We start from the raw sequence: 23755 nt of genomic DNA on the forward strand, positions 1-23755 counted from the left end.
TATGGGAGTACTGGGCCTCATGGGTAATCAACACCCAAATCTGTAACCTGCTTGGCCCAGGAGGTCCAATGCTGTTTGGCTATGCTGGAGTGCTGAGATTCAGGATCAGATGTTGACCATGCTCCATGTGGCTCAGGAGGTAGGTGGCTAATGGAATAAAAAAAGACACACAGATCAAGGACAGAAACAGACATTGAAACCAGTTAATTAACCATTCTCCCCAAAACTCTCCCATTCATGTCAATGGGGCTATTGTACTTGCACAACACTCAACAGGAAAGGTTCTCAGCTTGAGCTTGTTTTCACTGCTCTACCAGACTCTGCTTAGGCCTACATTAATGCTGCATAAACACAGGTAACTCCTGGCATTAGCACTGGGATGGGAACAAGATTCAGACCATTAAGGAGCAAATCTCCTTGATTCAATGCTGAGGAATCCCAAAGTTACCAGGCTCAGTTACTGGATCAAGTACAGTCCAGTGACAATGTGGTGTCATCAAAAACTTGGGTATTCATGAATTTATAACAGGTCTGCCTGACAGGACCAAATCAGTTGGAATAGTTAAATGCTGCAAGTTCCAGAAAGCTACCACCATCCACAGTCAGGAAACATTCAAACTAATAAAGGAATGCTGCAATAATCCAAAGTTATCAGATTCTAAACTTGCCCTGGGGGAAAAAAAGGCAAATTAGAAGTCATACATTGTGTGGGAGGAGAGCCAGATGGCCTTTATTAAAATGCAAGACACTGCTTTCATGTAATATGGAAAGGCATTAAAAATGGTCCTAAAGCCCAACTGATCAAATTAGCAAAACAAGTTGCATTTAAAAAGCAGCACAATTATATAGTCCACTTTTTTGCATATGCTACAGAAAGTGAGTAATACCAAGCCAACTACTGATGATCTCCACGTGTTGCATTCCTCCAACAAAAAAAATCCACCATTTATTAGGGAAAGATTTATACCAATTACAGATTTAACTCCATGCATCATCTAATTTTTTGAAAAGAGATTACTCAAAGCAAGAGCAGAGCAGAAGAACTTGTTCATTTGTTAGTGATGCTTGCAGTATATGTTTGGATCATTAAAAATCTACAAAGGTTCCTCTTAGTTACTGTCACAGATTTTAAAAAAAATCACCCAATGTGTAAAAATTCAATGGTGGACTAAACTCAAGCAAGCCTCAGTGCTCAAGTCACCCATTTTATCATGTGATACTTTGATATGATTTAGAGAAACAAACATCAGTTAGTCAGTAAACCAGACTAAACTTTGGCATTGACTGCAGCTGTTAAATCAAATTAGACATCACATGTGAATCAAATTGAAACCTGGCTGAGCAATTCAAGCCACCAAGGCTCCAGCAGGATCTGGACAGCTTATCTACAATGCAGCGTCAATCTGTAGTTCTACAGTTACATGCAGTACAAGAAAAACATTTCTGTACAAAATAATTTTGAAGAGTGCTGAATAAAACTTGGACTAATATTGGAGTGTTGAGAACTGTAGCTGCCAAGTGAATGCTAATCCCAAGTGTGTAATTAACCACAAGCAAATCCAATGCACTAAAATTAGATTTTGGACTTCAGCCATCATTCATTCTGGTTTTCATGTTAGTATATTTAATCTTAAAACATTTCAGTTTGAGAGAGGTAGGACACTTAACATGGTACATGAAGCAGTCTGTGCCAAGCAATGCAGAAGTGAGAGAAAACATCTTATTGTTTATATATACACATAGTGTTGTAATCTGAACTACTACTGCTATTACTACAGGAACATCCAGAATTCAGCAAATACACTGCAGGTAGGGTCTCCATGTAATTCAGCACAAGGTCCTTTACTGGGTGTTGATGAGTGCACCAGCTCCTTGACCAAAGCCAAATCCTTTAGGTCCAAAGTTCTTAGCATAACAACCTAAAGAGAAAGAAAAATGTCACAATTTGAAGAGCAATTTCTAATGAGCATCAGATTTGTGTACAAGTGCCTACACCAATAAAAGTAAATAGATTGAAGTGGCTCTAGTAGCAGCAAAGTAGAATATTTTTACCTAAAGGATAACAGGCTCCTGAAATAATGAATTTGCTATATTTTTAGTACATTGTCTCTTATGGAGAGCTGTCCTATAGATTCTTCCCTGCATGATCACTAATTCTGCCAATGATACCAAAACAAAGGGAAAGCACATGTCTGGGAGCAACAAACTAAATAAGCTCACCTTTTATGCTTTCCCCTCAAAGCTTTATCATCTTGCCAGGTCACCTGTTAGTTGTAAAGTCCTTCAAAGTGCAAAGTGCAGTCAGTTACCTGACAATTATTCACACAGTTAGAACTAGTCAGTCTATGCTGGGATACAGATTTTGTCTCATGGACTTACTGTTGAAGTATACATACTTTTAAAAAAAAAAACTGGCTGAGGTCAACACTGACAAAGCCAGCATCTCTGCTGTTGTGCTTCTCTGCTTGGTGCAGAGGTCATGGTACACTACCTTGAACTATGACAGCTCTTCTGGGAAATATTGTTTGACAAGCCTACTTGAGTTTTCAGGATTAACTGGTAGAATAGACAAGGAAAAGCCAGTGGTGACATACTTGGATTGCCAGAAAACTTCAATCTTGTGTGACTTCATCTGAAGTTTAAAATTAAAGTGCATGGTACTGGAGGTGATATTGAATATTGGCTGACAAAAAACAATAGAAATGTTTTAGGTTGGCAGCCAATAACTAGTGGGGTACCACAGGGATCGGTGATTGGGCCTCAGCTATTCCTGATGTACAGCAATGATTTGGATAAGGGCAATGTAATATTTCAGTTTGCTGATGATACTAATGTGTACAACACAGATGATTTGGGCAGATTGAGTGGGCAAAAATATGCACCATCACACAAATATAGGCTTAGAGGGCAAAACTGTTTACACCCATTTTCTGAACTGTTCAATCACAACATTAATTAAAAGCCAACAATTAAAAAACAAACCTTTGCAATAGATCTCCCCATCCTTATCAGCCAATGTTGTGGACTCCAGGCCTTTACCACATTTAGCACAGCGGAAGCACGCCTTATGCCAAGCCTAAAATAAGACAAGCATAACAGTAGTTTACAAAAACATTACAACTAAATCTAGATACAAGGTCTCTATAGCACATTTTAATGAGAGATTTAGCATCAACTACTTAGCATGGAATACTGCTAATTGTGAATATCAGAACATTTTCCATCAATAGTGAAAATGCTATATGGGAGGGGAAAAGGAAACACTAGGTGTCTCATCACAAACCTTGCTGACCACAAATCTGAGAGATGCACAATATTATAGCTTAGATTTATTAAATGCTTCTGAGTAAATGTTATTAGACCCCTTAAGGGGAGCAAACTCACATCAGGCAGCATCTGTGGACAGAAATAGACAGTCAACTTTTCAGGTCGAGACCCTTCATCTGGACTCAGCCCAAAAGCACTAATTGTCCATTTCCCTCCATGGATGGTGCCTGACCCACAGTTCCTCCAGCTTCTTGTTTGTTGCTCTGGGTTCCAGGATCTGCAGTCTCCTGAGTCCTCAAGAATAGCTTCAACTGGTAGGGAAACAGACAATTACTTCCCCATCCAGTAGAGTTGGAATTGCATCACAGCCCAATCACACTTTTGGGCACAAACCTGCTTCAGGTGGGTACTTTTGCTGTCTACTTGAAAATAGATAACCATTATTTAGTGAGGTTGTCATTAAAATTGCCCTTAATTTTTTTTTAAAAAACAAGTTATTCAAATTGCTAACAAAAATGTGAAACTTAATTATCGGTTTCGTCAACAGGTATGGACTGTTAAAAATTTTAAATTGTGCAGAAAATTGAATTACCTTGCCAGCTCCAATAATTTTCTCAGCAGCATAAACTGCTTGTTCACATCGAGGGCACTTTTCTGAACTGCCAAATTTCTGAGCAAACTTGGATTCATTGACATTGGTTGTTGGGCAATGAGCCTGGGGTCTGAAAATACAACATTTTCCAATAAACAGAACTGACTGAAGTCCATATTAATAATTAAAGCAGTCTTGACATTTAGCAAGCACCAACCCAGATAAGTATCAAAGCCCCAGACCAAGATTCTTGGGGGATTAAGTAGCCTTGCCTTCCATATGCAAGTTAATGAATTAATTCAGACAATTAAAAATAAATCAATAGTACCCATTGCATGAAAGGGGAAGCAGGAGGAAAATTCTTCCTGCTGAAACACAAATGCTTAACTTGATAAGGCTAGAAGGATCACCCCTATAGAACCCTAAAAAGGTGAAAAGCAGCTTCTTTACTATAGTTACTTGGGTTGTGACACAATCATGCCAACTCACATCAAATTGATACCCATGAAACTCTCTCTTATTAGGCCACACAACCTCCCCCTCTCTATAACATTCATAGGCTTCCTTTCCACAAGGAAAACCAGAGCTGGTGGTCATATACTGGTACATTTCACCACCTGCTCTGCTGCTGCACTCAGGAGTCCAGTGTACAAAGTGTCCTGAGCTGAGGGAGCATGCCCTACATGTCCATCGATACACCAGAAATGACTGCCATAGGTAGCACAGACCAATTCACGCCAATGGAGTTCCAGACATTGAGGAAAAGAGTCTCAATTATTCCCCCCCCCCCCCACCATTTTAAAATTTTAATCAGTTTTTAAAAACCTCTAATCAGCAGGGAGGTATTTGAGAGCAGTTCAAAAGGCCCATGAAAGAAGCAGAATCTTAGGATCAGACACACAAGTTATAGTCACTGCTCAGAGCCACTGAAACAGTGGATTGGAGCTGTATGGCCTTAAATTAAAATGCCACCAAAAGGAATGGATTGGGTACTATCCAGCCCAATATAAGAGGTGGAAAATCTCTTCCCTCCCTCAACCAAAACACTGCAGCAGACTTGCATGTGGTAAATGGGAACTTTACTGATAGCATTCAAGAGCCACTGAACTTATCCCCTCCATTCAAATAAGAACAGGAGTAATTTGTGTTGCCCCTGGAACTGGTTCTTCTATTCAATACAATGGCTGATCTTCTCAAATCCATTTTAGCATCCAATCACCCAATTTCCCCAGTTGTCCAAGTTTCCAAAGCTTCACCATTTCAGCCTCTAATATACCCAGACCAACTTAACACATTCCTCTGCATAAAGAATTGTCACATAGTCAATCCTGCATACTTTGAGTTCACCCCTCATTTTTCTCAATCCTAGCAAGCAATATGCAATTTTCCTGTCTCGGAGAACCTTCTCATCCCAGGAATAATTTTATAGATAAACCCTGCACCTACTAAACGCTTGTCAGTACAGCACAAAAATTGAAATCCAAAACAACTCTGCAAAAGAACATGGGTTACACAAGTGGGCAAGAATATTGGAGGTGGAAAACTTAAGGAAAGAAGTCATGCACTGATCAGAATAGAAACAATTATTAAATGTTAGTGTACAGATGAATCTGGTTGTGCATGTACAGGAGATTCAAGTAAACATTCAGGTACTGCAAGCAGTGACATCGTATTTAATTGGAGTGCCAAGTGAGAAAGTCTAGCTGAGATTGTGGAATGCTTTGGTGAATCATAGTTGAATATTGTATATACTTTGTTCTCCGTACCTAAGGAAGGATGCACTTAAGGTGCAGCATAGATTTACAAAACCAACATCCATCTCAGATACAGGAGTTCTTAAAAAGGAAATATTTAAAATTAAGCAAGAATGCCTTCTGCAAAAGTGTCCCAATTATTTGTTCAGGTTTAAAATAGTACAAGGAACATCCATTCAAATTAAATAATACCAAGCAACTCAAACACAGTTTAACTTAAATAAACTAAACTTACTGTACAGGCTTTATTCCCACCCTTGCACCAGAGTCCATGTTCAGAACACCTGCACCTTGACCATAGCCATAACCTTTAGGTCCATACTTTTTCCCATAACATGATTTGCAGTAGATTTCATTTCCATGCACAGCGATTGTGGTGCTGTCAAGGTTCTTTTTACAGGCCACTGAAAAAAGAATGAGGATTGTTAGCAAATGGAATCTTTCAGCACTTCACGTAACACAGCTCAATAGCAAGCAAGGGCAAAGAACTGGTCTCACATCTAACACTTCTGGTATGCCACTTTGTTTTAATTAGAGGTGTCACTTTTAAATTATACGTTTCCCCCACCCTCCTCCTCCTCCCACAGACTGTACCAATTTACAGTTGAAATGATTACTAAAATATTCCAAGCAGCCACCCATTCCCTCCTCCCCACAATAGTTATTCACTTTTTTCCCCGTTACTATAGATTGAGTAAATCAGAATAAAACAATATGTTGGGCATGTTGGCTTCATGTTAATGCCATGTAATGTTTCTCTGTAATGAATGCAAATTTTGAAGTGTTATACTTGAGTGCATTTTGATCTTGGTTGATTGTGTAAAGTGCAGTATATTCATGATAGAGTACCCATAAAAGGGGATCTACAATATTGCCACTTTATGTTGAAATTCCATATTACAGCTTCAGTACAAAATAATCTTAGTTATAAATGACAATTCTTTAAGGGCCCTCTGAGGATTTATTATATAATGACTTTTCATAAAGTTCTAAAGCTAAATCTTTGAAAAGCCCAAGTCCATACAACATTTAGAGGTCATGGACCCATGGAATATACAACAGATCTGCCAAACTAGATTTTGGCACCAACTATACCTTGCATCACCACCCCTCCCCTCCTTCACTTGTGTTAAGTCTGATATGTGCAGTTTTTCCCCTGCTTAGTGGTAAACCCCTTTGTTTTTAGCACCAAGTTATTATCCCTCTTAGTTGGAAAGTAGGAAGTGTTTTTAATGCTGGTAACAGTACAGACAAAAAAATATCCTAAACAAAATCAAGAGGCAAGATACTGCAGATGCTGGAATTTGGAGCAAAAAAAAACAAACTGCCAGAGGAACTCAGAGGGTCAGGCAGCATTTGGAAGGAAATGGACATTCAATATCTTGACCCAAAACATCAACTGTCCATTTCCCTTCATACACCCACAGAGTTCTTCTGGCTGTTTGTTTTTTGCTAAACAGTAATCACATTGTTTCTCACTGCTATAGAAACCAGTCTTTTTTTGTTTAAAAGGCACATTAGCAGTTCAAGCTTATTCATCCTCCAACAACATTAAGTTTACACAACATTACATTTTTTGTATGAACATTTGTTTGGATCTTGCTACTCAATTTGAGTTAGCAAAAATACTATACAGTTGCCAGAACAATAGAAAATTTGTGAAGTTCCAAGTTATAGGCTTAAGCAAAAATATTTACATTGCTAAATACAATTTCATGTTAAACTGGTGCTCAGAAAGAATTACTCCTCCATTCCAGTGCCTGAAGTATCAAGATTCTTTGAAATGTTAAAAATGTCAACATTCACTGTCATTCAGCTACTAAAATGATAAATATGGTGAAAATGATAAATCAGCAACTTTTAGAATTCACCAATACTTAATGGGAATTATGCTGGAGACTTCTGTTTGAAGACCTGTACTTAAACATTTTTCTATAGAATCTAGTGTTTTTGATAAATTCTTTAAAGAAAATTTATCAAAAAAAATCAAAAGACCCAACTTCGTAAAGTTTCCACATATTTAAGTTTTCCTCTTCATGAGATGATTTCAATTGAGATAATTAACGAGGAAAACTTCAGCTGAAACATTCTAATCCTTCAGGCAAAATTAATTTATTATTGATGGCAGTCACATCACATGACCAACTACTATTACCAAGTGACAAATGTTACTGAAGGATAGGATCAGCCAGTATTGCAATATAAATTAGTTTAGCTGTATCGCCTTCCACAAATTCATTGCTTTTATTGAGCTGCTTATGTGAAAAATCCAGAATATTCAACCCAGGCACTCTTTGCTCCCTGAAGCATTCCAATGTCTTGGCCTACCTTTCAATCCATACATGGCAGTCAGACAGATGAAGTTTTTACCAATTATGGTTAGTCTTAGGCAATAAGTTGGCAAGCATTACATAAAAACTTTGAAACTGAAAAATCACCAGTTGGAACAGTTCCCAGCAGCTGGATATCCAGGAAAGAAATTATTAACTTATTTAAATGCCATGTGTGCCCTAATATTTAATCTGCTAGGTTTGTTTCAACACAATCTGACTTTAGAAACCTGGGTCCTTCGACTTCTTACAGTAGTTAACTGTCAAGTTTCACATACACCTCATTCCATCCTGATTAAGCCAACTGCCATAAGGAAATGAGACCCAAATGCACTTGTATCAACAAGGATAAAACCCATTCTCACCAAGCACAAATGTTGTATGGATAAAAAGGGTAAGATAAATAGCCACAACAACACACAAATCACAAGTACAATTTGATAGTGAAGCCTTTTAATTCTTATTTCAGTCAAATAAGCACAAAAATACTATGGTGCTCAAAAATAAACTCCTTCCCAGCTGTTTAGGATTGGTTTGGGTGCCAAATGCATTTCCTTTAATCCTGTAAGTATGCTGGAACAGATTTCGCCAAATCAATTCAAATGCAGGATGTCTGTAATTAAGTCAATGCCACACTAGTTAAAATGGTAAGCATTTTATTGCACCCCAGAGGACAGAGTCTAGTACAGCAAAACTCCAATAATCCACTATCCAGCATTTGGAGATTTCAGTGGTTCAGCATTTAGTTCAGTGGTCTCGTTTCCTATGCTCCCTTCAAACTCAAGGCAAACTGGAAAATTATACTACTGGGTATTGTTCAAAAGAAAAGTAAATTAAGAGAATTGTGACATTAATAGATTATCCAGTAGTCTGTAAAAATCTGCCAGATCAGCACCAAAGTCCCAAGGCTGTCAAATTTAGTTTTACTGTAATATAACAAAGTGGACTACTATGCATTGCATCCAACTAAAGACTAAATGCAATACTGGAAATTCATAACCGACCAAGTTAGTGAACACTAATAGACCAGAACATGACGTATGGGCTTAAGGAGAAGCTATGATTAAGAAAGTAATTTCTTCCAAAACATTAAGTAATTTGCAGTCAATTACTAGATTAAATGATAATAATGTCAGGTCTGTTATCAAATGGGAACTGAACTATGGAACATGCAGTGGTTCCACCTGCACTAATGGATTTGGATAGGGGCATTCACAAAACAGATCAAAAGACTTTAAGAAATGTGCAAAGCAAAAAAAAAGTCAGTGATACGAGTCTACTAGACCCAATTTAGCAAACTGGGCTGTGTCTTGCAAATGTAACTTAATGCAATGTATGCATGCAGTTTTTGGAAACCCCAGACCCAAACAACCAGACCTGGAGGCTCAAAAGTCATTGTCTACAAGACGAGACCTGGAAAGAGCATTTTCAATTATACTACTACTTCCCCATCTTCTCTTTTCTTCACCCTCACCCCCCCCCACCCCCAACCACCAAAATCAATCAATTTTTGTTCCTTGCCCCTCTTCACTACTTTAATGGTTCCCCTATACAAGGCCACTTAATTGATACATGTGTCTGACGAGAGTGGTCATAAAAAATGGTGTAGGTTGCCAAACTGTACTAAGGAAAAGGGCTTAGCTGATGTAGGAAGAAAGTGACAAGGGAATTAAAATCTCTACTCTTCCAATTTCTTATTCTCAGAGAACATGTAGAATAACTAAGTATTTACAACTGTTTCTAAATTCAATTAGCTAAAATCTAGCAGTTTAATATTCCAGTTACAAGCAAAGCCCAGTATATTTCCAATGAATGGAGGTAAAGGGACATGTGAAGATCTGTGACATTAATGGACAAGCTAATGATCCTGTATTACATAAATTAAAATGTTCATCTAGATTGATTTTGTGACAAAGAATTCAGCAATGCAGGCAGCCAATTCCTTCCAAGCATTGAGGTAAGTACAGGAAATGAATACTCATACATCAGCCAGTTGGTTTCAATGACGTAAACAGCAGCAGCTCATAATATCAGTAGACTAGAATGCTTTGGTGAATGACATTGCTGTGTACAATGGTAAGCAATCTGAATACTGCAAAATAAGGGGAGAAAAATGGGTTGAAACAATGGTTTCTTGAAAAAAGAAACCCGAATTGAAGGTATGATTTGGATGCCAGGTCAAGTGATATCAATAAGTAACTGCACACTCTGTTGCTCTGATGATATTAGTTTTGATTAATGTGCTGTTTCTTTCACATCTGACAGTCCAGGTTGATGATAAAAAAAAGTGCACTCACATGGGACAAAAAAAAATTCCACAGGTTAATTCCTGGGTTATTTCAAATAATCAGTGGTCTCCCACTCAGAATTGGGAGTAGAAATTTTGTAGATAACCTGAAGTGAAACTAATTTTTCTAGCTGGAAGTTAGCACTAACTTCCAGGATTCTGTCTTGGAGGGAGAAGCACTGCAGTGGTGCCCAAAGCACACTTCTGTTCCTTCTAGCCAAAATGTTTTTGGACATTACAGATCAATAGGAAGAGGACAGCAAGAAAACAGCAGTAAAATACAGACATGCCCAAGCTGCTAATTCCAAGTGCATCAAACTAATTAAATGCCATTAGAATGTTGCAGGTAATACAGAATTCTGCAAAGTACAGTCAAAGACTTCAATGATGAAGCAGTGGCATTCTTTACGAAAGTGGACAACATTTTAGAAATAGGATATGCTTTGGGGAGGGAGAGAAAAAGGAAGTTTAGGAGATGTATAGGGCAGCTTTGAAGAGTGGTAGGTGCTTGGAATGGGCTGCTGAGGTATTGGTAGAAGCAGATACAATAGGTGGCATTTAAGAGGCTTTGAGACACAAATATGCAGGGAACAGAGGGATATGGATCACGTGCAGGTGGAAGAGATTTTAATTTGGCATCATGTTCAGCACAGACACTGTGGGCCAAAGGGCCTGTTACTACACTGTACTGTTCTGCGTTTTAGTTTGATTATTGCTCCCAATTTTAATTCTGTAGGAAAAAGGGAAGTGGAAAAAAACCTTAGTTTTTGCAAGATTAAGAGCTATCAATTAGGTATGCAGACAAAGTTAAATTTCACTATCTACTTACTACACCGGAAGCACGACTTGTGGAAGTATTTCCCATCACATTGCACTTCTTCAGCGAAGTACACAGTCTTCTGGCAAACGCCACACATGTTTCCACCACCAAAGTTTGGCATTCTACAATGAAGAACACAGGCATTACTTCATAAGTAAAATAGTGCAAATGCTGGAAATCTGAAATAAAACAGTGCTGGGAATTCTCAGCTGGTCAGGCAGCATCTATGGAGAGTGACACAATTAACATTTCAGAGCAATGATTTTTTAAATTAAAAAAGCATTTGTTCCTGAATATTTTGATAGTTGTTTATGGGCAATAACCGAAATTTAGAAGTTATTTGGTTGTTGCACAATTATCACTTGGAATAAGAATTGCTTCGCTCTTCTAGTAAATTCACTATGCAAAATTCACCACAATTCAGACTGCAGCATTGGTTGGAAATGAAGGCAAGTTATCTAGGCCAGAATGCATGCAAATACAGTAGTTAGTGTTGAGAAGAAAGAGACTGATGATAATCCCATGATTTCTTGTTGCAAAACAAAAGAATGTTGATTTTGGGCCTCCATAAAAACCAGATTTGGCTATGATACGATCATTAGAGCCAGAAAACTATAGCTGGCCCAGCACTCAGTGAAAGGGACATATTGTATAATGCCCCATTAGTTAAACTTTTAACTTGCAGCTCAAAAAAATGTCACAAAGCAAGTTACTGCAAGTGAGACCATCAGATGGTAGTGAGAATTAGGGCATGTGAGAATACCAAATGGAAGGCTGTTGGCTCACTCCATTAACCAATATCACAGACTGAGAAAAAGCAACAAACAAGAAATTGGGTAAATTAACATCCAATCAGATATAGGAATAAAAGGATAGAGCAAGACTGAAGAGGTAAAGAAAAACTAAAAAAAATTACCACCTACAAGAATAGTTTCCTTTCTGGCCTGGACAAGTAGAGTAGTTTTTTTTTAAAAAATGTTTCCCATGCTTTGGTATTAGCCCTACTTATGCAGATAATTAGAGAGCACAAATAATTAGCTTGCAAAGTCAATTTCTTCAAACACTCAAACTGGTTACTATTTTCATGATGTTAATTATAGAGCATTGTAAACAATTTAGAAGTTAATGATAATTAGCCACTCATGGACATCACCTCAAGATGCTGGACAATTTACATGAACAGTGAGTACAATCCCAGTTCTGCTAGCAATTTTTGACCATGCTCAGGCATGAAATACTAGAGGTTTGCCAGGAGTTCTCAACATTATCTCTTTCTCTGTACAAAACATAACGTCCAGTTTAAACATCAATGGATGCAACATATTAGTTCAAAAATGGAAGTTCATTTCACAAGTTAAGTGAACCATGCTATTTGTGGTGACCTTGATTTGGGGGTGGTTCCAATTAGTAGTTAGTTTCTACGTGGAGTTGTATATTTAATGACATAGCTTTATTTAGGAGATATTGGGGTTGCCAAAGCAAACATTTTGCATCTGATGTTTTAAGAAAAGTGAGTGCAAATCAACACTTGTGTAGTATGGGCTTAAACCTATCCCACAAGTAAAATGCCAGCAGGGATAAAAACAAAGCTATAATTGACCTGCAAAGTATTAATTTGGAGAATTATTTTATGAGTGTAATGAAACAGATGCCAAATCTTTTGTACAGGAGAGGGTTAGTGGGACTTTATTAATGCAACAAAAACTTCAATAAAAAGACAAATTTTGACTGCAAGGAAAAATTCTGCACTTTTCAGAACTGTTCTACAAAAGTGATCAACTAATGACTTGTTGACATGCAATGCCAGGCAAGACAGAACAACAGGTCAGGGCAGAGTTCGCTTCAGGCAAAGCATTATGCCATTACCACAAATGCTTTGATCCAAGACAAGAAATCCCAGAGGCATGTGTTCAGATTCTTAAGTGCAATTTCAGGCAAGACAACAGTATCCATTACAGGTAGTCCTCTAAATCATATTAGTTTTGGAGCTGCAATCTGTTAAAACAAGAATGAGCTAAATAGTTTATTTTGCCTTCTGGAGTATTCTTTCCTTATGACACAGAAGGCACCCATTCAACCCACTGGGTCTCTGCCAGCTCTCCTGTCAATCCTAGTTTCACCATATTTCCCCCAAAACCTGTTTGTTCTCATGTGCTTATGAATTTCCCTCTACTTCTGCAATCACCCATCTACACAATTGATAATTTAATGGCCAATTAAACTAACCAGCAAGTCTTCATGATGCAAGACGACGACTACAGAGCCACATGGAAAAATGTGCAAACTCCATACACAGCACTGGAAGTCAGGAATGAACCCAGGTCACTAGAGTTGAGATAAGATATATTAGCCACACCACTGTGTGGCAGTTTTCATCTAGTGTTTGTAATTTTGACCAAGGATGGAACAATGACAGATTAATCTATTTCTAAATTGATGCAATTTTCCCACTGAACAAAGCAGAATGCACAGAAACTACAGCCACATTATTTAGCATTTCCAGAACATGATCTCCAATCTAATGAAAATTTAAATTTTGTCATAAACAGGTCATGAAGAGATGTGGCAGAGATTCAACTTTGTTTATATAGAAAATTGAAGGTAAGCAGGTTGGATTAAGGTCAAACACCTATTATGACGTTCTGCCCAACTATGCACCATTGAATTCAAATGGAGACAAAACCAAGTAAGGTGAAAAATTAATGAGGGGCCCAGATCTGTGCTGGTCTTGCCAGGCATGTTGGCTTAAAATTCAGCATTCTGAATTTCTGAAGCCAAATCACTAAATGCGATCAATCATCCCACACAAAATATTGCACTGTCCAGAAGTTTAAAAGGAAATCAGGACTTTGATGTTGTGCAGGTGGCAATGGCACAAAAACACCTTTAGTTACTACTGCTCTTTGTCAGAGATCAACTTGCTTTGTCAAGCACCACAAGCATGATCTCAGCTCCATCAATCATTCCCAATTGTGCTTTGATCTGTTTGAGGAGTTTTTTTTATAAAAAGTCTTAGAATATTATCTACGCATCTATGTTGTGCAATTATCTTCAAATTGAAACACGTACAGAGCTTCTGTAATAATTAAAAAATCCTCAATGACGTAACAGATGCCCAGCTTGTATCTACACTTTCTTGCATTAGCAACAATTGCAAGAAATGGTATAGAGGTGCCACAGGACAAACAAATTTAGCGACAGCATGCCAGAACAGATCTTAAAGTATATCACACTTGCAAATCAGTCTTGTAGGCACAAATTGTGCAGCAGGCCTAAAACTTCACTCAAGTGAGAGTTCCAAATTAAAGGCATTCCTGATTATGGAACCATTAGTTTCCTTTGGAGCAGATATACTTGGGCAATAGAGAAAAGGAATAGACCATTGACAATGCATTCTGAAATTAAGTCCAGTATATCCACTGGTTCCCTTTTATCTACAGGTGATGTTACTTCTTCAATGAACTCCAATAACTGGTCAAGGCAACAAGTGCATTAGACAAAGGAGAACTTGAATTAATTTCTGGAATCATGCTATGCACAGACTATCTGATCACAGTAATCAAATGCCAGGAGCTGATACAGCTGCAGTGTACAGCAAAGAAATTTAGCCTGTTTAATACTGAATTTCAAAATTGGAAGTGTTTTATAATCCACAATCCAAAAAGGATGTCATACTTGCCTTTGGCTCCAGTACCCCAAACAACAACTTTATGGGCCAAAATCAAATTTACAAAAAAAAAAATCCCCACCATCCCCAATCCATGACATGAAGCTTTATCCAATTTAATCCATGGCATTGAATACCAAAATGCAGTTCTGCCTGGGCTTTTAAACCCAACTAACTAGAAATCAAATTTGAGACAATTGGAATAAAAAAGGACAGCTTTTTCCTCACTAGGTCAACAGGATAGTTTTTATGCAACAGCTAATCTGCTGGAGGACCTCAATGGGTCAAGCGGCATTTAAGGGAAAGGAATTGTCAATTTTTTGGGGATCAAAACCCTGCATCAGGATAGTTTCAATATCTAATAACAAGAGTCAAACATTTACTTAGTGGTAGGAAGACTCTGCACCCCCTCAAATAGTCAATGATCAAATAAAGCCATCAAGTCCCTTGCCACATGTCACAGGTTCAAAACGGAAAAAAATATTCAGTATAACTAAAAATAAATTGACAGTACAATTTGCTTTTACAAAAAAAGCATGAAGCCACCATTCAAAAACCTCTACATGTGAAACAATGGTTCTTTATCCCAGCTTTTGGCACTTGAAGTTTTGTATTGTGTTACCTCCAAACAAAACTCCCAGATTTCCCAGCACTGCACTGACTGATGATTCAAAAGGGCAGCATTCCCTCATATTAACTACACTGATGAGAATAAGATAGTTTGATGCTACTACCGTAATGCTAGTCAAGCAAGACATTAAAAACTTGATAACGAAATGTTGCTCCTTTATACAAGACACTGGAATTTTTCCAGCTGCTCCACCTATAGTGTGTAGAGTTGAGTATTTATCAGCACAGGAAGTATAATCTTTTCTTCCCCTCAATTCAAAACAAGAAAATGTCAAAAAGAACATTCCTTCAATAATTGGCATTGATTTGAAGACTCCCCCCATATTCTTGGGGTTTTCACTTTATTTCAAAGTGGAACAATGCTGTTTGAAAGTAACACTGCATTTTAGGCAAACTGCATCAAGACACGTTGAGACTGATCCTTCATTCCTGCCCACTCCCGTTTCACCTTCTGCTGAGAGCACAAGTTTTTGTTCCTGCTATCAGAATACTAGCAGGAAAGGGAAAATTAACCAGCTAAAATATTTCCTTTTATTTCTGCTAATACTCCAAGGATAGGTGTGGCTAGGAAGAAGCAGTTTGAAATTCACCCAAATAAATTAAAATTACAGGGTTCATAAATATAAATACAACCACTCATTTAGCTTTAGGACAAGAATTTGTAACATTGATGGACTGATGCATCAATACAAATAAAAGCCAAACATTGGTTTCACTTCCTAATATGGTGTAATATTGAAATAAACAGATCTGAAAGATGTTTAAGGTCTGTTCTCATGCAAGTTAAACAACTTTGGTCAGTAATGCAGTAAGCAATACTCTTCCCCAGACTGAGAAATTAGATGTTGGGGTTATTAACAGAATTGAGAGTCTCATTTAAAACAATATCAGGATTTCCTAACTCTGATCAATTGTGATCTGTCACACAGATGCAAGAGTACAAATTCAACTACATAGTGTCATCCAAGGACTAAGAATGTGATTTTATGAATAACAGTTCATAAATTCCAAAAAAACATCTGTTAGTGTGCTATCAGAGGACAAATGGCAACAACCAACTATACTCCAAGAGTTGGTTTTCAGTAAGGAAGAAAGAAACCCAACACTATTTTGCACACTGCAGACATTTCTACCAGGAGTCAATATTTTGTTAAAAAGATTGCACTAAATCCAATTCCAATGTGAAAAGAGTGCATACATTGTGCATCCATTCTAAAACACCAACTATGACAAAGCAAGTGCTGTTAGGTAGCTACCATGTCTTCCAATCCTTAACCAGCATGCAGCAATTGCAATAAACAAGTCAGAATAGTCAGCCTCAAAAGGAAGTGGTGATTACCCAGGACCTGCACAAGAAGACAGTGACATACAAGGACTTGCTCATCTGTGAACTTACTGTTAAAGTATGATGTCATGTTAATGGAATGATATGGTCAGTACTGAGAACTACATCACAAATTTCTTGAATAAAAGTAGTTTTCAAAGACCTATATTGGTCACCTCACCACCATCTTACTTAATTCAACAGATCGTCATGTGTTTGTGACAATCAGGTATTTGGCCTCAAATCTGTCCTTGGAAATTGTTCATCTTTATACACTTAAAAATACCATCCCACTCAAATACACAAAATATACAATGCTTTTCAACTGCATTCCTTTAATCCCAAAAAAAGGAATCTGATAATGCAATAAATTAGTGTTACAATTTTGACCCATTAAACACCATTCAGAAGCATTGAGAACCCAAGGGACCAAACCCTGGGCTCTGGGCACGTAAGTTTACAGTTTTGTATTTTGTCAGACAGATTGATGTTCTGTTTTTGTGCGCAAGCCAAAGGGCACATCCCCGTGGAGTGAAGAAAAAACTTAAAACTCACGCCCACAAATCACCAGTTCAGTCACTACATCTGCCCCTGCTTTAAAAAGCACAAGAAGAAATGCCAACACCACTTCTGAAAGGTCAACAATAAACCAAAGCCATTGTTGGGATTCATGTAAATATATCCAAAAACTTGGAGAATGCGCACACATTCTTTTTGTAGAATTTCTGCAATTGACTTGGCCAAAACCAAGCACATTGAACAAAACAATTTTATTTGTGAACTGGGATTTTCCACATCTGTGCTTTCTGGCCCACCATTATGGGCCATTCCTCTTATTGAGGAAGAAGAGCAAGGAAGAGATCAGCAGCTACAGGACAACAAGTGGGAAGTGATGGCAGGGTAAAACTTAAACCTTACCTGCAGTAAAAGAACAAAATACACAAGAGGCAAGTGAGCATCGAGATCAACAGCAGAAATTCATTTCTAGTTTGCATTAAACTTGAAGATATAGCATGTTCATTGTAAGGCCAGTTTTCAAATTTCAGATCCAGAGTGCAATGACATGAAGCTATGCTGCTTGTTGAATGCAAGTCACCAGGAATGCACTCTACCCCAAAATATCACTGAATGTGGGTTCCATTCTGGCCCCATATTGGAGCAGAGGAGTTGTGGGACACAAGCCGCCAGCTGAATGAAGCAAGAGCAAGAGACTTGACAAGGATTGCAGGGATAAATTAGACTTGGCCCCAGTACACACAATTGAAGCAAGAGTCTCTGATCTCAGCACATTCAAATGAGGTACAGAGTGTCCTCACTTAGCACAGCAGGTTTAATACCAGAAATCAGTCAGAGCTGTTGCCAGCATGGCCAATTGAGTGAGTGTTTGATCTGTGGGGAGTGATTGATTGCAACAGGGGGCAATAGTAATGCAGATTGTGTGGGTCCCAGTGGAGCAGGCATATAACAATTCAAACCTACTTTGACAGGAGATTTTCTACCCTCCACCTAACCCCTATTTTTGGTAGAAAATAGAAAAGGCTCATTTAAAAATGGTGAGATTCTGAAAACACTGGTATTCAGAGGAACCTGGGTACACAAATCACTGCAAGACAACATCCAGGTTCAGAAAACAACTAGTTCATAGGCCTATCTTGCATGAGAATTTGAGCACGAGAATGGAGACAACTTGCTCCAATTAGATAGAGCCCTGCTGAGATTACAAATGGTACACTGCATATACTGTAGGTCTGGTCTCCCTATCCAAGGAAGGATAGGCAGTGAAAGATCACCAGACTGATTTCAGGAATAACACTTTGTCCATGCAGTGAAGATTAGTGGGTATGGTTTTTTTTAAAAAAGTATTCTTTCTTCACCTTTGTTTGGGTCATGTACTTTGGGTTTGCACTCAAGAACAGAACATTAATGCAACTGACAAAATATAACATAGTAAATGCACACATCCCAGAACCCAGGTTTTGGTCCCTTGGATTCTCAACACTTGAATGTTATTTCGGCCAAAGTGTGTAACATTAAACTCCAAGCAGACTGTGCCTATAATAACTTAAAAACAAATTGAGAAGTAATCACATGGAGGTGTCCACATTTTTAAAAAATGAGACTTGACAAGGTAGATGGAGATGCTTCCCATGGCTGGGATGTCTAGAAAAAGGAGTCAGCCTCAAATAAAGCTGTTGGCTGTTCAGGAAAGACCAGCAGAAATTTCTTCACTCAGGAGGTATTTAACTTTCAGGAATCTCCACTCAGGAGGACCGAGTCAGCTCAGCTGCTGAATATATTCAAGAAGAATGATGAACTTTTGGACACTAAGCATATTAAGGGATATGGAGTTAGAGTAAGAATGTGGCACAAAGTAAATAAACTATGCTCTCACCAAATGGCAAAACAGCCACAAGGAGGCAAATGGCCCACGACTACTTCATGTTCTCTAAAACTGCTCATTGAAATCTGCCCTGTATATTTCTCCTACCTTAACTGGCAAGGGGTTCTAGTTGCACCATAGGATCCTAGTTTGCATATATGTTACCCTAAACAGACGGGACTCCTAGCAGGAAGCCCTGTTCAAAATGGAGATGTTTAACTATCCATCATTAAGATGGTAAACCAGCAAACCCATTTCAAAGCAATCACTGCTAGGCAAAGGTAATCCTATCAAAACAATCCATGACATTGGAGATCTCCCTTAAATCTAACCTCCTCTGGGCCACACAGTGGCACAGTTAGAAAAGCTGTTGCCGTGCAGGTTCAGTAAGAGTTCAGTCCTGACCATCTGTGTAATCCATTCAGTTTGCATGGGTTTCCTACAGGTGCTCCAGTTTTCTTGTATATTCCAAAAGGCATGGGTTGGTAGGTTAATTGGCCACTAAATTGTGCCTAGTATGGCTGAGTGGTGGAATCTTGGAGGAAGAAAAGCATAGATGGGAAGAATAGTGGGATTAATGTGCACTGGTGAGTATTCAGTGAGCCAAAAGAGGCTGTGTCAATGCTGTACAACTCCCAAGAAAAATAAGCCACTTTACTAGTCTCTCCACAATACTCATCATTCCTTCTCACTGGCATTCTGACAAACCTACATTGCACTCTCCAGCATTTGATATCTTTTCTAAACTGTTGCACCCATAATTGGACAATCCTTTAACTGTGATCCATCCAGCTGTATAAGGCAGCTTGCAGCACATTCTTGATTTTTTATTGCATGCCTTTGGTTAAAAGACCAAGGATCCCATTTCACCATGTCCTCATAAGGTCCACTACCATTCTCCTTGCATTGCCAAGCACTAGCACAATCTTTAAACTTGAAATTATGCTCTTCCTGCTCCATAACAAAGTACAATTCATGGATTCAAAAGAGCTATAATCCCAATAAAAAGCATCAACAGATGACATTGAAACAACCACTACTCACTGCTTTCTTCCACTTAAGAATGCCATTTCTACATGGCTACTGACCTACTAATTATATGGGCTTCAAATCATGCAAACAGATTTGTTGTGTGGCACTTTATCAAACACCTTCTAGAAATCGTCATACATATCTCTAATAGAAGTCCAATAATCCACAATCTAATGATTGTTCAGCATCTAGTTCAAAAGCTGATATATACCAAACTCCCCTTCCACTCACCAAGCCCCAGTTCCCATATTCTCTTCCAACCTACCCACCTTCAATGGAAAATTTACTTTAAAAAATGTTACACAGTATTATAAAGCAAATTAAAAGTTTGTTGGGTAATAGAAATAACATCCAATGGTCCAGAATGTCTGGTAGTCTGGCACCAAATTCCTGAACTACAAATTAGTTTTACTGTATTACATTTTCAATCCTCTGAATCTGCTTTTGATGAAAGCTCACTTATCAACAGTTGTTCTTGCAAGCAAAAGTTTGTCTTGTATTATAATTACCAATGTTCCTCACTACTATCACATGACAAGCTGTCCAGTTATTACTAATTTCTCTCTCAATCTCTCTCCCTTTTTGGAATAGGGATGTAAAATAAGCAATTCTCCAGTCTTCTGGCACTAATTTCTACATTCAGGAAGGACTGGAGGATTGCAGCCAAAACCTTCACTCTCTCCAGCCTCAATTGTCTCAAAAATCAGTGATGCAAACTAATCCAAACCAACTGACTTTTCCCCATAAAAACAGCTGCCAGCTGTTTAAATGCCTCTTTTTCATCTGCTTCTATCCAATTTCCTCTCATCTTTACCATGTCATTGGAAACATCCTCTTTAGTAAGTAAAAGTGTAAAGTACTCTTTTAGTACTCAAGTTAAGCAATCTGCCTCTACAAGAACTACGTTGGTTCAAGAACAGCCCCACTTCCATTATTTTATGCCTAGCTGCAAAATACTTTAGTGTGCCCTACTATATATGTCCCATTTTCTCTCCCCAACTCTCATTCTATTTGAATTTCTGTTGTATTATAGTAGTATATAATAAGTTCATGAAAAAAAAACTTCAGCATCCAGGGAGCTCTGGCTTTCCATGTCTTTATAGTACTTGTTTAAACCCAAGTTAGAAACTTTGGATCAAAATAGGCATTCCTTTTTTCGTTCTTGGGTTTGTTACTAGAGATTACAAAAGCAGAGGTGCTTTTTAAATTCTGAATGAATAACCCAATAAAGTTAACACAATGTCCGTTCAGTCACGGTGATAAACACCCCAACTCTGGTTTAGGCTCCGATTTATTGCTACAGTGCCTACCACCTCACATGCTTCGGGAGTGCCAATGCAACACTACTGTTCAGCTTCCTGTTACGCCTCATCAAAAGTCTCTCTGCTCCTCTCCGGGGAAAACCAACTTTGCAGAAAGTGATCACATTCGCCACATCCAGAGTTTTACCTAATATGGAAAGTAGACCAAAGCTGACAACTGCTCCCTCCAGCAGCCAGACTGCACACCAGTTTGAACGCGATTTCAGTCCAGAAGCCACATCCCTCCCCAAAAAGAATACGACAGTCTCCGAAAGCATTTCTCTGTGGCGCTGACAAACAGCATCGATCTCAAGCCACTTTCTAAACACCTGCCATTTGCACCTGAAATAACGGTAGTGCTAATGCATCTGCAATAAACAACGCTTGAGGAGCAGCGTATAAGTTTACCTGCTGGTAGTACCGACTCTCACTGCGTCCCGAATCCAACTAACAGCACACTACCGCTGCAATCAGCGCTCAATTTAAGGCGGAACCCCCAGCCAAAGACAACGCCTTGTCCCTTTGCACACAGCACTAAGGATGACGTTATCACTGTCTGTAGTTTTAATGCCAAAACATGTTTTTTCTCGTTTCTTTTCAAACATACTTTAATTTCAACTTTTGCAAACAAGACTATTTCTTTATTCATAACTGTTAATAACAAGGATTGAGATTCTACAAGGAAAAGCTGTAATTTTCCCTTGTCTCTGAAGAACATTAATATCAGATATTGTTTTGTTACCAGAAGTTTCTGATATTACGTGGTTGCTTCTTGTTCAGGTTGTCATCAATGAGGATTAATTTATTCACAAAAAATATAGTTTTTTGTCATTAACTGTTACAAGTCAAACGAGCCGATTAATTGGATGTTATGCTGCATTCTTCTACACATTGTTTCAGCACTTCAGCCTTTTCTGGGCCACCTACATCACTTTTGAAGTTCTCGCACGTTCTCCACCACTGCTGCAAGGTGGCCTCCTGCCATTCCTCATCCACCCCTTGCACTGAGTGTAAACGGTGTTTTAATTCCCAGTCATGCTGCAGTCGAGTTTCACTGCTCTGGGTTAACCATCTTCTTTCAACTCTCTTCCTCCTTCTCCATCCTCAGCTCCAAAGAGAGGCGCAAGATTCCTGAGCTTCCAGTTCACCATGATAATGATCTTTCATTCTTCCACTTCTACTTGTTGCCTCAAACAAAATTTCTCCCCAGGATCCCCTCCTCCAGGTTGATGAACGGATACCCGTGCCCCTCCTTGCCCACATGGCCACCCTTATCTCCACTTCTATCCCTCCTGCCAGGAGCCCTGGTATCATCTTTGAGCTTATCTTATTCACGATATCCAATAACTGTTCCTTTCATCCATTTCCTTAATACATCTGACCCTTCAGATTCTCTTCTGAGCCTCAGTGCTCACTGATATTCTTGCCTCCCCTCAGATATTTTCAACGCTATCAGATTATTGCACTGCCTCAAAGAAATTCCCCCTCTGCCCAATTGCTACTCAATGTTCCTTTCCTTCCCAAAACTGACCTTCCAGACCTGTGAATATAATTCCAACAGTTTCTGAGACTAGCAGGCAGAAACCCTTTAAAATGAGATAAGATATTTAATTATTAGTCATATGTACATTGAAACACACAGTGAAATGCGTCTTTTTGCGTTACTGAGAATGTGCTGGGGCAGAGACATTTATCTATGTGTTGTGCCCTGGAGTCAGTATCTGCAGATATGGAACCCATTTCCACATTTGTTACCACTGCCTCTGCATTCTCAGATTCCAAATTTGCCTTTGAGTGTTGAATGAGCTGCAATTTCCACCAGTGAAATAGTGGGAAGATCAAAAGTCTTTTAGCATTCTCATAAACTCAGTACATGTATTACTGATTCTGTTCCCCTTCCTAGCCATAGTGTTAGTTTAAACCTCAGGCCCCTGTCTCATCCAGAATTAAGCTTCCAGCCCCATGCACAAAGACATTTTCTTCAGAATGTGAACTGTCAGTCATACCTTTGAAGCAGTCCAATATTCCAAAAGGAAACCTCCTGTCCTTTACCTTCTGTAAACTTCAGCTCATCCACCATTCTGTCACACGTTTCATCCGGTAGAAAGATCCAGACATCAATCACCCCATTCTTCCTGATTTTGGCTCCCGGTCTCTCATCAGTTCAAATTAAAAATATCTGTTCTTATTTCCAGACTCCTTCATTGTTCCACCTTTCTGGAACATTTTAACTTCCTCCAGATGTATACTCTTCCCACCCTCACCCCAAGTTCTCAGATCTTTGGCCTTGGCCTTGTGTTCACCCTACTGTCTTTCACTCAACTGTTGGTACTTGTGCTTTCAGCCACTGTGACCCTGATAAACAAATTCT

At 38.6% G+C, this 23755-nt stretch overlaps 1 protein-coding gene across 1 annotated transcript; it reads right to left on the minus strand.

Annotated features, from left to right (window-relative positions):
* Window positions 1-703: 703 nt before the first annotated feature.
* Window positions 704-21898, minus strand: LOC127580848 (cysteine and glycine-rich protein 1-like). The gene is made up of 6 exons (XM_052034782.1): window positions 21793-21898; window positions 11060-11172; window positions 5849-6017; window positions 3860-3989; window positions 2983-3076; window positions 704-1919 (listed from the first exon to the last, which is right to left on the minus strand). Exons 2-6 carry the CDS (start codon window positions 11169-11171, stop codon window positions 1843-1845), a joined length of 582 nt encoding a protein of 193 aa, XP_051890742.1. The 5' UTR covers window position 11172; window positions 21793-21898; the 3' UTR covers window positions 704-1842.
* Between the last annotated feature and the right edge of the window lie 1857 nt (window positions 21899-23755).

The sequence above is a fragment of the Pristis pectinata genome, chromosome 20 (assembly GCF_009764475.1).
Source record: "Pristis pectinata isolate sPriPec2 chromosome 20, sPriPec2.1.pri, whole genome shotgun sequence".
Lineage (NCBI taxonomy): Eukaryota > Metazoa > Chordata > Chondrichthyes > Rhinopristiformes > Pristidae > Pristis > Pristis pectinata.

Coding starts and splice junctions, on each gene's coding strand:
- LOC127580848 (XM_052034782.1), bottom strand. CDS start 11,171: ATGCCAAACTTTGGTGGTGGAAACATGTGTGGCGTTTGCCAGAAGACT. Junction 6,018..11,059: donor CAAGTCGTGCTTCCGGTGTA/GTAAGTAGATAG, acceptor TTCTTTTTTCAG/TGGCCTGTAAAAAGAACCTT. Junction 1,920..2,982: donor TGGGGAGATCTATTGCAAAG/GTTTGTTTTTTA, acceptor CTTTCTCTTTAG/GTTGTTATGCTAAGAACTTT.